Source organism: Panicum hallii, chromosome 4 (assembly GCF_002211085.1).
Source record: "Panicum hallii strain FIL2 chromosome 4, PHallii_v3.1, whole genome shotgun sequence".
In the NCBI taxonomy this organism is placed as follows: domain Eukaryota; kingdom Viridiplantae; phylum Streptophyta; class Magnoliopsida; order Poales; family Poaceae; genus Panicum; species Panicum hallii.
In genome coordinates this window covers 2,001,911-2,019,326 of record NC_038045.1, presented here as the reverse complement: position 1 = coordinate 2,019,326, position 17,416 = coordinate 2,001,911, and the positions used below count along the sequence as shown (strand labels likewise).

The window sequence follows — 17,416 nt, the reverse complement described above, 5'->3', positions numbered from 1 at the left end:
TAGGCTAATACAAAAAGAAGAGAGAGAAAGAGAGGGGGAAACACGGGTCTTAAAAAAAATGAAATCATACAAGCAACGTGGCAAACACATCATAAAACAGGCTTCCAGGACACTACAAAATTCACATATACCATTCTTATCTTGCCTACAACAATAGTTGATTTATTTTTACATCTACCTGGCTAAGGGTCTATTTAGATGGACTAAATCTGAGTGCTAAGTTTTAGCACATATTAGCATTTATTATATTTGCTAAATTTTTTAAATCTCAGGTAAAGTTGAGCTCATCCTGCTAGCGCTTCTCTGTTTGGATAGACTAGTGCTAAATTTTAATATTTTTAAACATTAGCACCTGAACGCAGGAATCGTATCGGCACTGCGCTCCACCGCATTGATTGTGCAGGGAGAGCGAGCGCGAAACCTGCAGCCAGGGCGACCAATGGCGGAGACAGGACGAACAATCCACGGCGCCCCGGGTAGTTCAGCTGGTTCGCAGTTTCGCACGAGCGAACGAGTACTACGGGCAGCAGCACCACCACCACCAGCAGCTAGCAACCAGAGCAGAGCAACTTTTGATCCGTGCCTCGCGGCAGCTGGCGTTGGCATCCACCCACCCGCTCATCCCAGCCGTCCACGTACCCCCACCGGGAGACCCAACGGTGCAGATCCAGCGCCCGGGCTAGTCGGTTGACGGGCACTGTGCCCCTGTCCCGTCCACTTGTTGGCGTCCCCCCGGAGAGCGGAGACAGCGAGGCTGCTCTCTGGCTTCCTTCCAACCCAAGCCCGAACCCACCACCTCCGCCCATTCCGCCCGCCTCCCCGTCGCCTCCCCCGCAAAACCCAATCCCGAGCCAGGCCCGGCCACCAAACCCTAATCCCCCGCGCCACGCCTCGCGCGCGCGCGCGCGGCCTCCCATGGGCTGACCGCGCCGCGGTGGGGAGCCCCCGGATCCGGAGCTAGGGTTCCGCCATGGAGTGGGACAGCGAGTCCGACGGCGCCGGCAGCGTCGGCGCCGGCGAGGGGGAGGAGGAAGAGGAGGAGGACGAGGTGGGCGTGGCGGGCGCTGGTGACGGCGGCGAGGCCGGCGGGATGTTCACGTTCGCTATCGAGGGCATGCTGCGCGCGTCCGGGCCGTGCGGGCTGGTCGTCACCGACGCGCTCGAGCCCGACTGCCCCATCATCTACGTCAACCGCGGCTTCGAGGAGGCCACGGGCTACAGCGCCGAGGAGGTGCTCGGCAGGAACTGGTCGGTGCTTCGTCACCCTTACCCCCATATGCGTTTCCACTCAATTAGTTTCGGACCAATTTGATTTCGACGCAAGGGTTAGCTTGTTCCGCTTAGAATCGAGCAAACCTACTGCTACTTTTGTAGACACGACGTAAGCATCTCTGTTGTGATTTTGAGTATCAGAAGTGAACTGTATTGAAAGTTGCTCGGTTTTGCTGTTAGAAGGCTAACCCTCTTAGAGAAGTAGGTAGGGGCAGGCAACCGTTTGCTAATTTCAGGTGCAAGGGTTTGGGTACTTAGAATCAAGCAAAACTTAGTACTGTTGTTTCTGTCTGTTTCATTGTGGGCTTCTGTTTTGGCGGTTTTGAGTATTAGAATGGAACATGTTCGGTTTTGCCATTTTTGAAGGCATGCTCTTCACGAGAAATGGAAACTGGTGACACCCTTTTGATATATTAGGATTCTCTCTACTATTAATATTTCCTCATTCAGCTGCTAGAAAAGTCTCTGCTGGTAGCGCGGTTCGTGTTCAGCTTGCTCACGCTATGTTATAAATGTGTGGTCTTTGGTTTATGGTCATGTAGTTTACAGCAGATAGCATAGAAGACTAGAAGTTAACCCACAGAGTACTGTGGTGTTTTGCATCTGATAGCATGGGGTTTGCCTAACAGGCTATTTTTTGGGTTCTATTTATCGTAGATTATAATTACTTAATCATATCTTGGCTGACGTGCTAGATTGAGACCATGGTATTTGAGTTGATCTTTGATTTGAAAATCTCGTATCTAATGCTACCCTGCAAGTATGTGACTTTAGTTTGATGCTTCTCCATTATTATGATTATTTCATTATACGATTGTTTTACATGACACCATACTGTTAATTCCAAACAAAATAATATTAGAGGCTTTAACTTGCATGATATTGGTGTTTTCAGGTCATATCCCTTAGTGCTGTTTGGAGGGGAAAAAATCTCTAATGTAAGCTAGCACCTTCAGATGGAAATAAATAGAATGTTTGATTTATAGGGAAAGAAAATGACAGACCTGATCAGTTCAGGGCGGATCTTTAATCAGTCTTTCATCTGTGCTATCTACTGGAATAATTTTATTTTTGATGATTGAACAGTTGGTACCAGATAGTGATAAGTATGAAGAGTACTGATATTTTTCAGTTTTCACCTCTGATCTGAAACTGAAACTAGATGGTAGAAGCTCTATGGTAGGTTCGTATTGTTTAAAGGGATTTTCCAAGATAATTAACAATTAACCTAGACAAGAAGAATACCCTACTTGCTGTAACTCAAAAGAGGAAAAAAATAGTAATGTTATTAATTGCAAATCAGTAATGTGGCCTAAAGGTAGTAAATATAAGTGAAAATAGGAAACTAGTAATGCTACAAATTGTGCATTGAGGTTCTATACTTGGTTTGTAACTTGATTGGCTGATTTGCTTCTTAATTACCTTCAACCTTTTCATCTGAGTCAAGACCTGCAGAAACATTATCATGTTTGTAACTGCTAACTCGTAATCCAAGCGCACTTTCATGTTATATATGTTGAATTACAGTTAACAAATATTTAAAGTTTGGGGAAATTGCAAGATTGCTACTGCTTTGAACCGTTATTGCAAGCTTGCCACTGGAGAATTGCAAAAATGCTACTAAAACTGTCATTCAAGTGGTCTTTTTGCAACAGAAATAAAAACTAGTGTCTAATTTGTAGATGCCCCAACACAAGACTCAAATACTTGTTGATTTGATATAACAGTTGTGTTGTCAAACAGGAATTTGGAGTGAGCCCACATGTCACTCTGCATGGTTAGCAAATAATTAGGGCGCGTAGACAGTTGTGCTGACATACAGTAGGGACCTGTGCAATTTTGAACTCCCAGGATCTGGGTGATGCAGCTTAATTGATTCTTACCCTATGGATTTACGTATGTTTGCTCTTACATTTTTTGTGTTTGGTTGTCAAGCACCATTGTTCATGTCAAAACATACACAAGGATTAAGTGTATTCTCAATGGAAACCTAGGAAGATGTTCTTAGTTCCACGGGAGAGTGCTTATGACTTATGATTAGGGGTGGTAAAGGGCCCTAAATTTTAGCCTAGATAATCTAAGGGCCGGGCTCTAAAAGGGCCGGGCTCTAATCTTATTCAATTTTGAGCTGAATATACATAAGGGCCAAGTTGGATTGTGAAGAGAGCACTAGGGCCATGATCCGTTACCACCTCTACTTATGATACTTTGGTTTTTGCGGGAGGCAGAAATTCTGCTTTGCTAAAATGTGGTTTGAAATCATATTTCCCAGGTTCAGTGGAAGTAAAAAATATATCATGTCTGCATGCATCTCTCCTCTTCTTGTTTCATTATTTTCCTGAATTATGCCACAATATAGCCTTTGCGGTTATTTATTATTTAATTTAATATTCATTAAATATTTTTACACTACCATTTTGTTCTCTCTTTCAGTCGGTTCCTGCAATGTAGAGGGCCATTTGCTCAAAGGAGGCACCCCCTAGTTGATGCTGCAGTGGTTTCAAATATTCGAAGATGCATAGACAATGGTACTGAGTTCCGTGGTGATTTACTAAATTTCAGAAAGGATGGCTCTCCATTAATGAACAGGTTGCATCTGACCCCTATATATGGAGATGACGAAACCATAACCCACTATATGGGCATTCAGTTCTTCACTAATGCTAATGTTGATTTGGGACCATTGCCTGGCTCAATAACAAAGGAATCCGTGAGATCTACAAGGTTTGCTCCAGATAATTCATTTCGACCCATATCCACGGGGCCTGGGGAGAGCAATTTCTGCCGGGAATATTCTAGCATCTTCCAATTGACGGATGAAGTGATTTGTCAAAGTATACTGTCAAGGTTGTCACCAAGAGATATTGCATCTGTCAGCTCTGTGTGCAGGCGCTTGTACCACTTAACAAGAAATGAAGATCTTTGGAGAATGGTTTGCCAGAATGCTTGGGGCAGTGAGACTACTCAAGCTCTTGAGACAGTGCTTGCTGCAAGAAGATTGGGCTGGGGTCGTCTGGCGAGAGAACTGACCACTCTGGAAGCTGTTGCCTGGAGGAAATTGACAGTTGGGGGTGCCGTGGAGCCATCTCGATGCAATTTCAGTGCCTGTGCTGTAGGGAACCGTGTTGTTCTTTTTGGTGGGGAAGGTGTAAACATGCAACCAATGAATGATACATTTGTATTGGATTTAAATGCTAGCAATCCAGAGTGGAGGCATATCAATGTAAGCGCTGCTCCTCCAGGTCGCTGGGGCCATACTCTGTCATGCCTAAATGGATCTTGGTTGGTTGTTTTTGGTGGATGTGGAAGGCAGGGTCTGCTTAACGATGTATTCATACTGGATTTGGATGCAAAACAACCAACCTGGCGTGAGATACCTGGAGTTGCACCCCCAGTTCCACGTTCATGGCACAGCTCCTGCACTTTGGATGGGACAAAGCTGGTGGTTTCTGGTGGCTGTGCTGATTCAGGTGTACTGCTCAGTGACACATATCTTCTCGATGTGACCATGGACAGGCCAGTTTGGAGAGAGGTACCTGCATCTTGGAAACCGCCTTCTAGACTGGGCCATTCAATGTCTGTCTATGGTGGCAGGAAAATCCTGATGTTTGGTGGTCTTGCTAAGAGTGGCCCTCTGCGACTCCGGTCTAGTGATGTTTACACAATGGACTTAAGTGAAGAAGAGCCTTGCTGGCGATGCCTTACTGGTAGTGGAATGCCTGGGGCTGGAAATCCAGCCGGGGCAGGTCCACCTCCTCGCCTTGATCATGTTGCGGTGAGCCTGCCCGGTGGAAGGATTTTGATATTTGGTGGCTCAGTGGCAGGTCTTCACTCAGCGTCACAGCTGTATCTGTTGGATCCAACTGAAGAAAAGCCTACCTGGAGAATACTGAATGTTCCCGGGCGTCCTCCTCGCTTCGCCTGGGGCCACAGCACTTGTGTCGTTGGAGGAACAAAAGCGATAGTGCTTGGTGGACAAACTGGAGAAGAGTGGATGCTTACAGAAATACATGAGCTTTCTCTGGCAAGCAACTCAGTTTGAGTTCCAAAGGGGTTCTAGTCATTTTCCTTGCAAATTAATGCGAGTTCTTATGCAACCTGAAGCTTCATTGTCTTCACAGACAGAACTGGAAGAATGAATGAGCATACCGAATCTTTTGGCAGCTGTTTGGCTTGGCTTGGAAGATAACAAGCTTACTCGGGATTGCTCGCTTTATGTAGACAAAGGGTTGTGATATGTTCATTTTTATTGCTGTTTGTTTGGCCTTTTTACCAGATAATTACAATTCATAAGCTACTATTGTGAGACGAGTATCAAATTTTATATGTATTCTCAGATGTTTCTGACTTGCAGTATGGTAGGGCACAAAGGACTCCACTGTATAGTTTAATCTTTTGATGTACGTTACTTGTTGGACAACTTGATAGTTGATACTGCTGTCTGTCTTTGGGGCACAGATAGATGGATGTAATGGTGATGACTGATAAACCTTCTTTTTGTAAAACTTGTAAGATGTTGTAGCTAGTTTCAGTCAGGTGAGCTTACCTTACCTCGATGTATTTGCATTTTTCTATTGTCTGACATGTTTTTATCATTATGGATCCATCATGTACTATTGATCAGGAACAGGTTTTCAACTTTATGGTAATGGTCGAAGTCCAAAACGTCACTGATACCTAGCTCGTGTAATTTGTTGATCAGTACATTGCTGTAAAAGAGCTGACTTTGTTTTGCTCCACTCTGTATGTGCCAACTATGGCATGCTGGTGTAGTTCTGAAATTCGTGTGCTTTGCTAGGGCTTGTTTGGTTTGAAGACAAACCTTACCATACTTCGCCACATCTATTTGGTTGTAACCATAAACGGTGGCAGTTCAGTCTCACATGTCAGTGACCAAGAGATGAGTGGAAGATTCATTCTTCTAGGCTTGAAAAAGTGTGGCTAACAATTTGATGAATAAACTCTAGCCAGGGTTAAGAAGTTGAAGTGCTTGTGACTTTAGGATAGCGTTTAGTTCAAGCTAGTTAGTTCAAAAATGAACCTGCTAGCTTGTTCTAAACATCACGTATTTGAAAATGTGAGCAACATCATGTATTTGAAAATGGAGCTAGAACTCATTTTTCACGATCCAAGTTCGGACACAGCAGCCTGTCTTGGTTTAGATTAGATTCTTTGGCCGTTGTTGTATCCTAGCTTGGATCGGTCTTTCTGTAATCCGGCTCGTCTATGTGATCTTCAGTACACGGCGCCAGAGTGTACTTGTACGATAGAGTGCCGATCAACGAAATAATTGAGAGAGTCTAATCGCAAGTTGGCAGCTAAGGTGCCTCTCTACACAAAGAGAACTTAGAGGGAGAGATGGTAGGGTTTCGTTTCAATTTCACTACAGCTGCCCTTGGGCGTCCCTCTCCTCCACCATGCTGAAAACACGGAAGAAATAACAGAGGCTATCCATGTCTCAATGAATCGCTGTGAACTTTCAGTTTCGTCAGCAAGCCCGGAACTGCTTGGCACAAAATGAATAGAAGGCCCAACAACACCAGGGGCGGACACCCTTCTTTTCCTCTTTTTTCTTTTTTCTTTTGAGAGAATGGACCAATCACCACTGCTGCCTCGCATGTTTTCCTGGGCGCCGAGCTTAGTATTGCAGTAATGCAGCGTGGTACCCTACCGACAGATCGGCCCATTCTGATTTCCGTATCGCTGAAGATTTCTGTATCGCTGAAAAGTACTCCCGCCCTCCGTTCCAAATTCCAACTTGTACCTCCATTCCAAATTCTAAATTGCAGATCGTTTTGACAAATCCAGATACATAATTTTTACTATGCACCTAGATAAATATTATATCTACGTACATTGCAAAAAACTATAGATCCAGATTTATCAAAACAACCTATAATTTCAAACTGTGGGAGTATAAAAATAGTCCGATTTTGTTCTCCAGAGATCAGGATAAGATCAATATGTTAATGCCAGCGACATGGTCAAACGACAGGCAAACCGACAACAAATGAAAAGCTAATCGAAATAATTTGCAAGGTCCTTGTCAAGGCCATCACCAGCCAGATCACCAAAAGAATTGAAACGTAACTCGAAGGCAAGCCGAAAGCTCAATTATTTGGAGTTTGGACCACGACGGAGCATGTAGCAGACATGCATTCAGACCGTACTGAAATCCCAGTTTAGAATAACACAGGTGGTAGGGTCAAACAGGCTCTCCAACAATACGTACCTTCCCTGCTCATCTCAATACACGTCTCTGACCGGGCATCATAAACAAATGTGAACACCATCCCCATGGATCCAAGTGGATGGCATGCAAGAAATCAGAGCCTGCTGGTATCAGTTCTCAGCACCTCCAACACGGAAGCCCATCAGGAGAAAGAGAACCTACCACCAGCACAAGGGAAGAGCAACTTGACTACATGTAGCTTTCCAGACACGATTAAGCCCAAGATGGTGTGTCTTATCCCAATGTCTTCTCAGGAAAATACGAATCACATCTACATTATCTGCGCTACCCAGCGAGACAGAAGTCTCCAAAAAATTCCTTGAACTCAAGTTTGTTTTGGGGATTTATGTAAAGCTGCGCTACATCAAAGAAGAAGCATGGAGAAAAGAACTGTCACCAACATCCTATAGAGATGGGTGCTAAATATATATACAAAAATAAAACTAGGATGATGAGGCCTGTTGCAAACGAACAGCAGGGTTCTGTTGCTACTTTTTATGCACAGATAAGTTTAAACTGGGGCAGAGCCTACCGAGGACAGAGGTGCAAAAGAAATTCAAATGAGCGGAGGTACAATGGCTACGATGATGGATACATCGCATAACAGCTATTCTTCCTTTTCTTTTTAACCATGGATTCTATGAATCAACGTCCATATCTTGTATCTCTGCATCCACAGGAGAAGCGTATGAAAAGAGTCAGCATTGAAAAACTAATTGATTTTGATCAAATATTCTTTTATAAGATGTAAATACTATTATCAGTACAGGCTGATTTTAAAGAGCAGCTCTAAATATTCTCCCTAGGATGTAAGCAAAATTCCAGCCTCAAGACTCCGTGCACGTCTTAAAAGTCTTATCTAATTCTTTTCCGCTGTCCCTACCTAAGCAATATGCCCTAATCTGGCATTCAGATGGCATTCATAGTGCATATTGACATCAGCAGGGGTGATAGAAAACATGCCAAAGAGTAAGATACGATAAAAAATAATCCATATATAGCTGAATAGCTCACCAGCTCAGGTAGCCATTATAGAAGTACAACATGAACTACACAAAAGAACAATATGTTTGTCTTCCATGTTATGTACAAAGATGTGAGGGATTTTATTTGGTTTATTTGGAATAGCATGATCCTGTTGTGCAATTGGGTATGTTTTTTATCTTTTTGAAGGGCTCATGGTTCTTAGTAGTCAAACATTCGCAATAGCATACACCAACAACTGTGCGGAATATTGAAAACAGATTACTTATACATACCTGTAATGGAAACTAGCCATTCTTCCAGGTGCTGCGATACTAGGAATAGCACCTGTTACTATGTATTCATCATCAATTTCATCAAATCTGATTTCCCTTAATTCAACAGATTGTGCTGGAACCTCGAGATTGAAATTTTCCAGATTAGCCTGATTGCCACTCCTCCTTCCTCTTCTTTCCCTCGCTCTTGCTCTTCTACGGCTTCTTGAAGACCTTGAAAATGCCTTGCAAAATATACATGACCACCAGTTTGTCCTGACCCTGCGGAAAACTTCATAGTCCTCTCCAGTGTCATCATCTCCATACTCAATCACATAATCTCCCAGAACAATTCCATTGGGAACTTGTGCATGTATTGTGCTCAACACATCTACGATATCAGAAGATTGCTGGAAGTTCTCCCAATCAACTTGCCTAGCAGGATCAATCTCTGAAGGGCGTGAATCTGGATGCTTTTGTTGTGTGTGCTTCTGAAGCTCATTGAAGTTACCAACAAACGAACAGCAATCCTCTTCACAGCACCTTTTCTTCTGGTTAAGATGCATCCGAGCCTCACCGATAACAATCCATCCAATAACATCACCTCTACACAAAGGGCAGCTTGGGTGGTTGTTTGCATTAGATGGCACAATATGAATAATACTATCGAGAGGAGGCACAGCCAACGAAGAAACTTTCACATTGGCAGGCAGCTCATATGCACCCTTAAATCTCTCGAGGCAGTTTGAGCGGGTCTGGTCTGTATCACAGACAAATGGCCTGCAGCCTTTCTCATAAGACGTGCATCTCAGTAGGACTGCATTGTGAGGGTAATCAAGGCAGATAGGGCAAGTAACATCCTCCATCCAACTCTTATCAAGCTGTATGTCCAGGTCAAAAGAACTGTGCCTTACCACCTTCTTCATGAGCAGGTTTCCTGAACCCATGACAGACTTCCAACCAAAACTCCTGAACCTAACAAGCGCAACTTTTCATTACAAACCTGCATGACGTCAAGAGGCAATCAGATCAATTCCAGGTTGCTCCCTCATAAACATAGTGCACAAGTTCTGTATACAACAACAGAGGGAACAAACTAATAAATTAGCATTTCCGTCAAAGGACAGCATGGCAGGTACAAACATCCTAATACCTCCAATCAATCCATGTAATGATTCCCCGTAAACCCACATGACTACTTTGACACTGAAAAAGGACTAAGAGAACTCATCCACACAATGATTTGCTGTACTTACAGTTCTGAAGAAACTCTATGAACCCCAGAAATCGCAACAGAAACAAACAAGCGCACGTGAGTTATAATCCGATTTGGATCCCAAAATATCGCGTCCCAGGGTGGGGGTTGACGCGAGGGATGGGGGTTCAGTTGAACCCCCGAAATTTTCGGAAAAATAAACCGCACAAACAGACACCAACAACTAACTATTACGGCGCGGTGATCACTCGAATTTGAGCGCTGATGGATTGGATTGGAATGGATTAACTGGATGGCATCGCGCAGCACACAGAAATCCACATGCCGACTGAATCGAGTCCACTCGGGAAATATTCGGAATTCTGATTGCGAGCAGAACCACCGGAAAGGGAATCTATCCAGGGAAACAAGCGAGGATGATTACACACCAGCAGCAGACGACGAGACCGACCACGGATCTCCGCTCCGCTCGACCGGTAGAGGGGCGGCGCCGCGGCGGGTGGAGGATCCGGCGGACGGAGGGAGGGGCCGGCCCGGCGCGGCGCGGGACGGGACGGGTCGGGAGGGGGCGGCGGCGTCGCGCTCGGCTGCGGCGGGATAGTCTAGTCTAGGTTTGGAGTTGGACTTTTAGAGCCATTTGCGCTTGCGTGCGTCGAGTGGAGAGAGAGAGAGAGAGAGAGAGAGAAGAGAGAGGGGCCTGGGGCCGGGCCGGCGATTGCAGCCGCTCTTGTTTGACATTTTCCCCCGCCGCTTGCCTCCGCGGCTTTTCTTTTCTTTTCCTCTCTTTTTTTTTCCAGATGTTTGGTCAAGTGTTGAACACTTTCATCTTCCATGAGGCCATGATAGTGGTCTCTGTCTCTCTCTCTCTCTCTAAACTATGATGACCCCATTTCTTCGAGTGCTAAATTTTTTTCATAACCTTAACAAATTTTGAATTATTTGCATGAAATTCTTACATTTAAATGGTAGCTTTATGATGGATTTGTTTGTTAGAATTTTGTGTGGAAACAGTGGTTTTAGTCTTAAATGGTTATTGTCTTGGGCGTTGAAATTTCCAAGGTTGTGTTTTCACCCTAGTCGTCAAGGCGTGAGAAATCCGTCATTCATAAATGGGAAAAACGTGTACTAAGTACCGTGGGCCGTGGCCTCTCTCTTTGACAATGGTGACGCGACAAACAGGTCAGTGTGGATGACGCGTGCAGGGAGGAAGACTGGAAGAGAATGTGGCACCAAATGGAAGCCCCTTGCTCCTTCTTCCCCCGCGTCACATCTGCTGATGAGCTTCCAAAAGAGAGAGACAAGTTCTCCTACGTTCGATGCGAGAGGGAATGAGCACATGACACTGATGGCTGCTGCATCGTGCACTCTAGGGCGACACCTTCTGAATACTACAAGTTTGCAGCAGGGATGGTTCGAGTAAACAGTAAACTGATGCACAAATCGACTCTGGTGATTCTGGTTCGTCGGCCTCATTCATGTTCAGTGCTCACAGCCTTTTTTTAAAACCGAAATTGCTCAGAAACTTTCATCCCTAGACTGAACTGTCACCAGATCCATGCTCTTGTAGCTGAAGGGCAAAACACAAACAGTAAGGCCTCCCCATTCATGTGCTATGTATTAACACGGTAGAGGCATTTAAATGGACAGGTGCATGGCATACCTGCAGGATGCCAGCGAGAGTGCAAGGGCGCATTTTGTCACCGCAGAAGGCCGTGGTTTCTGGCGGTAGTAGCGGGTAAATTCTCGCGAACCAAGAGTTCTCACACGAGTTCCTTTACCACTCTTGCTTGTGATTACTAGCTCAGACCCGCCAATTCCGAGCTCGATGTCGTTGTTACCATCACCAGCAGCAATCAGCTGCTTACCTTCGACATCGGCATAACTGCAGTGAGAGTAACATTGTGAGACCAGATGCTTACGGGCTTTATTACTTTACCAAAAAAAGAAGATTCTTTTTATCTAAAAGCATGCCATGATATAACATAGCTAACAAATATAATTATGTAGTCTAATCCAAGTAACTTTATATGAATATAGTAGTATCCCCACATGATCGTCCCCTGGCAAGAATACTAACATCACTGAAAATCTCCAAGCTTTTAAATTTCCCCTCCTGTTCATGGGAACAGGAAGAGACCTTGACCTTTTGTTAGGAGGAACTTAGTAAAATGAAGCTAGATAAAAACCTTCTGCTGTAATCGTAGAAATCCTCCAGTTCGGCATCTTCATCGTCTCCGCCATCTCCATACCGTAATTTGCAATGACCCTTTGCATCCATGTGTTTCCTGACAGCCTCCAGGCTCTGAAAGGGCTGGCGCCTGTCATTGCAGTAGAGGCAGATAAAATCCCGCTTCACCTGTAGGTGGAACAACCAGTGCACATGAAGATTTAAACTGCACAAACAGAAGACTAGATGGTAGATGCTACACAAAACAGAACAAAATGTGTACCTTCAGTCCAACATAAGTAAGAAGACCATGGGGATCCTTCAGGTATTCACTGTCAGGTACGAAGAACCCATGCTTCCTGTGCATATGGACCATGCAGTCTTCTACAGTGTCATGCTTGAGGTCACACATGAAACAGAGCAAGGGGTCCAGCTCTTCAGGTTCTTCACCACATTTGGTCGAAAAATCCTCATCCACTCGTGTGTCTGAAGTAGATTCATCGGCCAACTCTTCGATCCTCTCCTCCTTCCCTTCCACCGCAGCCGGGCCTCTGCGCTCGGCAGGTGGCTTGAGCTTGACGACTGTGACTCCGGCAATGGAGGAATCGGGGCCCTCGTCGGAGGCTCTCATCAGATGCGATCGCGAGCTGAGATGCTGGGCATGAGCTCTCGAGTTCCTGTACTCCTTGCCGCACAGAGCGCAGCCGTACAGGATCGGAGCGCCCGTGAGCTCGCCCCCCTCCCCTAACGCAGCTTGCAAAGCCGAGAACAGAGCCTCGGTCACGCCAGGAACTCCGGCCACCTGACAAGCATGAAACGTCAGAGAACGCACGCAGCACGAAGCGTCAGAGCCGCGGCGGAGGGGGCGATCGATACCTTGCGCTTGAGGTTGAAGCGGTGCCAGTCGGAGCGGTAGTGGAGCCGCTTCTGGTCGTCGTCGACGAACCTCACGTTGCACGCGTTGCAGGTCGCCGTCGCCATCCTCGCTCCCACGTCTATCCTCCTCTCTCGGTTCGGTTGCTTGGGTTGGCAGGGACGAGCAGCACTGCAATGGAGCTTGGCTTCCCTTCCCCTCTTCTTCTTTCCCCCTGTTCCCTCCTCTTCTAGGACTATAGGAATCGCAAGTTATAGGCTCCTAGAACTTGATGCCTGTTCGGACCCGGCAATGTTCTTGGTTTCCAAGGAACCCAAGTGGCTCACGTGAAATTTGTGGCATTAAACGATTGTGCACGGTGATCGGAAAGCCTAGCATCAAATCCTGTCCTTATGGGTTTATATCTTGAAATTCTGTGCTGCAAGAACTTCGTTTTTGGCATGTCGGAATTTCACGAGAGGCATTTTGATCTTGATACCCAACAAATACGAGAATTCCAGATTTTTGTAAATGGAAAATGATGTAATTAGATTTAAGTAAATTAACAAGTTTGAGTTTGATCCCTATGCTTGACCACTAATTTTCAACAAACAGCTATGCAAGTATTTATAAGCACACAAATATGCTACAAAGCATGAATGCAAAAGTCAAATTTTGCAATCCAAATTGTAGTCGACGGCCCGTGGGGAGAGGACCTGAGTCAGGGTGTAAAACATGGAAACTCCTTGCAGCACAAGGAATCTCAAAAGAAGGGGACTTCTCCAACTGAATATTGTCCAGGACACAGGAAAGGTGCAAAAGTAGGCTGATAGCTGCTCCAGCATATTGCAGTTACATGTTACAACAGGTTGTTCCAAACCCTCACGGTCAGCTCGTCGTCATTGGTCGGCTCTGTTGCTGTCCTGCTGACAGTTGATGCAACGGGCGGCCCGCAGCAGCGAACAGACGGCAGGATTACCACAAGACGCAAACACAGTAATACAGAACAAGGATAACGTAGCATGTCATAGCAGCCCAACAGGCCAAAACAGCTCAACATGTCACAGAATAGTAAGTGATGGAAGGTATACTGCTATTGGGAATATCTTAAGCACCACGATGGTCAGTGATGGACAAAAAACATGAGACGCCATAGACATCTAGAGAAGCGCCAGATGGGCTTGGACCCCAAAGACGATGAGATGTTATCAACTAGTATGGGCAGTTCTTTGGGAGGTTCCTGATCACGTTGCTCTTCATGCCAATCTTGGTTCGCATCGTATCGACCCCAGTCCTGTTCATTGCCCGGAGAACCTTCAGCCTTACCATCTGCTCCTTAGACTGAACTGTCACCAGGCCCATGCTCTTGTAGCTGCAGTGAAAATAGAAATCACAAGTCCGGTGTCAAACCAAAGGTTTAGACATTTCATGAGTCAAATAACATGAAGTCGACATTGAAATGGACAAGTGGACAGCACAAAGCTTCGTACCTCGAAGCCAGTGAAAGTGCAAGAGCACGATCTGTCGCAACAGAAGGCCGTGGCTTCTGGCGGTAGTAGCGGATAAATTCCCTAGAACCAAGAGTTCTGACACGAGTTCCTTTCTCACTCTTGTTCGTTATTACTAGCTCAGACCCACCGCTTCCCAGCTCAAAGTTGCTGTTAGCGTCATCAGCAGCAACCAACTGCTTGCCTTCCACATCAACATAACTGCAGTGAGTAAAATTGTTAGACGTGTCCAAACTTCAACACAACCCACCAAAGCTAAGATTTTTTTTATCTACAAAACTGACCACAATCTCACAACAAATCCACTGTCTCAACCATCAAAATATAAATCTCAAAGCATGTTAAATCATCTTTCTATTTTGCCAAAAGAATATAACACGAACATTGCCCCATCATAAATGACTGAATAACAGTCTGCATTCACAAGCAATTTTATTTTATGGAATATCAGGGTGTCACAACTCAACAGCACAAACCAGGTGGTATAACAGCATAACATGACCAGGTAGTATTTGTATAGCATGATTGAGTTTCTAAAATTTGCAAAACACATCCATCAACCCAATATGCTTTTGAAGTATAGTTTACTAAAACCCTTCCATAAAGCAGTTCAATGCGACTTTCAAATGAATATGGTACAGAACAAGCCCATTCCCTAAGTAAAGTGCCAAGGGATAGCCAACTACTCAATTACCAAATTGAAACCCTTTTCATTCAGAAATCCTTTCATGCTCTCACAGAAACAGGAACAAACATTGACCTTTTAAACAAAAAAGAATAAGTAACATAGAGTTAAGTAAAAACCTGCTGCTGTAATCATAGAAATCCTCGAGGTCAGCATCTTCATCATCTCCACCATCCCCATACCGCAATTTGCAGTGACCCTTTGCATCCATGTGTTTCCTGACAGCCTCTAGACTTAGGAAGGGCTGGCATCTGTCATTGCAGTAGAGGCAGATAAAATCACGCTTCACCTGCAGGTAGGATAACCAATTCAACATGAAGATTAAAACTGCATGTTTGCACACATAAACCATTAGATGTTACACTGATGAAAAATTCTACCTTCAGTCCAACATAAGTAAGAAGACCATTGGGATCCTTCAAGTATTCACTGTCAGGTATGAAAAAACCATGCTTCTTATGCATATGGACCATGCAGTCTTCTATTGTGTCATGCTTGAGATCACACATGAAACACAACGAGATATCCAACTCTTCAAGATCATCCATAACATCATCTGATTTGGATGACTGCTCATCTACTTGCATGTTTGAAGTAGACTCATCAGCCAACTCCATTTCATTTGGGTCAACTTCAACCCACTCTTCCTCCTCATCTTCATTTTCATCCTCCTCCAGTGCAGATGGAGCTCTACGTGGAACTCGCTCAGGAAGTGGCTTGACTATCGTAATTCCAGCAATTGAGGCATTGGGCTCCTGGGAGGCTCTCATAAGATGTGATCGCGAGTTAAGATGCTGTGCATGAGCTTGGGAGCTCCTGTACTCCTTTCCACAGAGAGCACAGCTGTATAGCATAGGGGTGCTTGCAGGCTTGTTCCCCTCAGCTAAAGCAGCTTGTCTAGCCAAAAACAGAGCTTCGGTCACACCAGGAACTCCAGCCACCTGAAGCCATTTAACATATCAAGACAAAGCAGAGCACAACAGGAAGTTCCAACTGAAGGAAGCAACAAAGCAACATAATCAAAAAAGGCAAACAGGAGTTAAACAGTTAACCACAAGTAATCTCCAAGATACCAGGTGAGACAATTACCTATATAGACACGTTTTTCCTATCCAAATCCATAAAAATGTCTAAGTATCTAGAATTTCTGAGTTCTAACAACTTCTCATGGATGAACTGGAACTCTAAAACATCTAGAAGGAACCAAATTCAAATACTACCAATCGACAGGGATATTTGTCTCAAATTATTCATACAACCGACACACAACCATAAAAATCTACAAAACTCAGGTTCAGATGTTGGGGTCAAACATTCCAAGGCCTTAGTCGTAAACCCTCAAAATTCACCCAACACATCATGTCGCCTACAGAAAGGCACCGCCCGCCGCATGAACCGATGAATCCTAATCCCTAGAACCCGCTCGCGGGAGACGGACAGCTGCGGCGAAGGGCGGCCATACCTTGCGCTTGAGGTTGTAGCGGTGCCACTCGGAGCGGTAGTGGAGCCGCTGCTGCTCCTCGTCGTCGAACCCCGCGTTGCACGCGTTGCAGGTCACCGTCGGCATCCTCGCGCCGCTCTCCGTTCTCTTCCCTCGCTTCCGGATTCGGCTTGATTCGTCGGGCACGGGCGGGGAAGGGGCTCGCTTCTCTTCTTCTCGTTCCGGTGCCGCTTCGCCTTCTTCGCAGAGGCGGCGCGGTGGTGAAGAGTAGAGGGCGAAGTGGCGGCGGGGCGGGGAAGAGGGGGAGGAGAAAAGTAGGCGAGGGCGAGGCGGCCGCGTTTGCTGCTGACGTTGGCGCTTGGGTCAGTCAGGAGGTCTCCACCGTCTTTCGGGGTTGGGCCTACAGGCTATAGGCCTTGGCATGGGCTAAGGCCCAACCTAATGCCACTTGCTCACTACTTTTCATGTGTTTTCAGTGTTTAAAAAACCTGGTGTCAGATGCCTCTGAAAGTCCGGTTGTGGAGTAAACAGATCCCTAATACAATCTTTACCGTAAGTGCACTTTGTCTATATGATACATCACCCCTTCCTGGAATTTACATTGATAGTACCACTGTCAGATTGTGTTCATACTGTAATCATACAAATACTAGCTGCATTTTTTGACATACGACTTGCTGGCTTTTTCTGTATCAACATCTCCTTTTGTTTTTGGGAATGATCTACCACCATCACCCCTACCCATTTGAGAGGCATGGCGTTGAGATAGCTGGGACAATCACACTCTCTTTGGCATCCAAGAAG

The 17,416-nt window shown here is 45.3% G+C and overlaps 4 protein-coding genes across 4 annotated transcripts; 1 reads left to right on the top strand and 3 right to left on the bottom strand.

The window, feature by feature from the left end:
- The first annotated feature begins 734 nt into the window (after positions 1 to 734).
- On the top strand, positions 735 to 5,895 carry LOC112888718 (adagio-like protein 1). Its single transcript, XM_025955018.1, has 2 exons — positions 735 to 1,248; positions 3,706 to 5,895. The coding sequence occupies exons 1-2, from the start codon at positions 971 to 973 to the stop codon at positions 5,312 to 5,314; spliced, it is 1,887 nt and encodes a 628-aa protein (XP_025810803.1). The 5' UTR covers positions 735 to 970; the 3' UTR covers positions 5,315 to 5,895.
- Positions 5,896 to 7,799: 1,904 nt separating this feature from the next.
- On the bottom strand, positions 7,800 to 10,614 carry LOC112889604. Its single transcript, XM_025956327.1, has 3 exons — positions 10,387 to 10,614; positions 8,764 to 9,745; positions 7,800 to 8,171 (listed from the first exon to the last, which is right to left on the bottom strand). The coding sequence occupies exons 2-3, from the start codon at positions 9,687 to 9,689 to the stop codon at positions 8,150 to 8,152; spliced, it is 948 nt and encodes a 315-aa protein (XP_025812112.1). The 5' UTR covers positions 9,690 to 9,745; positions 10,387 to 10,614; the 3' UTR covers positions 7,800 to 8,149.
- Positions 10,615 to 10,804: 190 nt separating this feature from the next.
- LOC112889603 (cytoplasmic 60S subunit biogenesis factor REI1 homolog 1-like) lies at positions 10,805 to 13,354 on the bottom strand. The gene is made up of 5 exons (XM_025956325.1): positions 13,002 to 13,354; positions 12,409 to 12,927; positions 12,145 to 12,314; positions 11,619 to 11,840; positions 10,805 to 11,525 (listed from the first exon to the last, which is right to left on the bottom strand). Exons 1-5 carry the CDS (start codon positions 13,104 to 13,106, stop codon positions 11,474 to 11,476), a joined length of 1,068 nt encoding a protein of 355 aa, XP_025812110.1. The 5' UTR covers positions 13,107 to 13,354; the 3' UTR covers positions 10,805 to 11,473.
- Positions 13,355 to 13,790: 436 nt separating this feature from the next.
- Positions 13,791 to 16,962, bottom strand: LOC112890220 (cytoplasmic 60S subunit biogenesis factor REI1 homolog 1-like). Its single transcript, XM_025957118.1, has 5 exons — positions 16,634 to 16,962; positions 15,552 to 16,112; positions 15,291 to 15,460; positions 14,469 to 14,687; positions 13,791 to 14,350 (listed from the first exon to the last, which is right to left on the bottom strand). Exons 1-5 carry the CDS (start codon positions 16,736 to 16,738, stop codon positions 14,191 to 14,193), a joined length of 1,215 nt encoding a protein of 404 aa, XP_025812903.1. The 5' UTR covers positions 16,739 to 16,962; the 3' UTR covers positions 13,791 to 14,190.
- Between the last annotated feature and the right edge of the window lie 454 nt (positions 16,963 to 17,416).

What these genes read in the sequence shown, in the direction of transcription:
- LOC112888718 (XM_025955018.1), top strand. Translation starts at nt 971, where the DNA reads ATGGAGTGGGACAGCGAGTCCGACGGCGCCGGCAGCGTCGGCGCCGGC. An exon ending in GAGGTGCTCGGCAGGAACTG is followed by an intron (nt 1,249 to 3,705) that starts GTCGGTGCTTCG and finishes TCTCTCTTTCAG; the next exon opens with TCGGTTCCTGCAATGTAGAG.
- LOC112889604 (XM_025956327.1), bottom strand. Translation starts at nt 9,689, where the DNA reads ATGGGTTCAGGAAACCTGCTCATGAAGAAGGTGGTAAGGCACAGTTCT. An exon ending in ATGGCTAGTTTCCATTACAG is followed by an intron (nt 8,172 to 8,763) that starts GTATGTATAAGT and finishes CTGTGGATGCAG; the next exon opens with AGATACAAGATATGGACGTT.
- LOC112889603 (XM_025956325.1), bottom strand. Translation starts at nt 13,106, where the DNA reads ATGGCGACGGCGACCTGCAACGCGTGCAACGTGAGGTTCGTCGACGAC. An exon ending in GCTTCAACCTCAAGCGCAAG is followed by an intron (nt 12,928 to 13,001) that starts GTATCGATCGCC and finishes CATGCTTGTCAG; the next exon opens with GTGGCCGGAGTTCCTGGCGT. An exon ending in TTCTACGATTACAGCAGAAG is followed by an intron (nt 11,841 to 12,144) that starts GTTTTTATCTAG and finishes CTCTCACTGCAG; the next exon opens with TTATGCCGATGTCGAAGGTA.
- LOC112890220 (XM_025957118.1), bottom strand. Translation starts at nt 16,738, where the DNA reads ATGCCGACGGTGACCTGCAACGCGTGCAACGCGGGGTTCGACGACGAG. An exon ending in TTACTTATGTTGGACTGAAG is followed by an intron (nt 15,461 to 15,551) that starts GTAGAATTTTTC and finishes TCCTACCTGCAG; the next exon opens with GTGAAGCGTGATTTTATCTG. An exon ending in TTCTATGATTACAGCAGCAG is followed by an intron (nt 14,688 to 15,290) that starts GTTTTTACTTAA and finishes TACTCACTGCAG; the next exon opens with TTATGTTGATGTGGAAGGCA.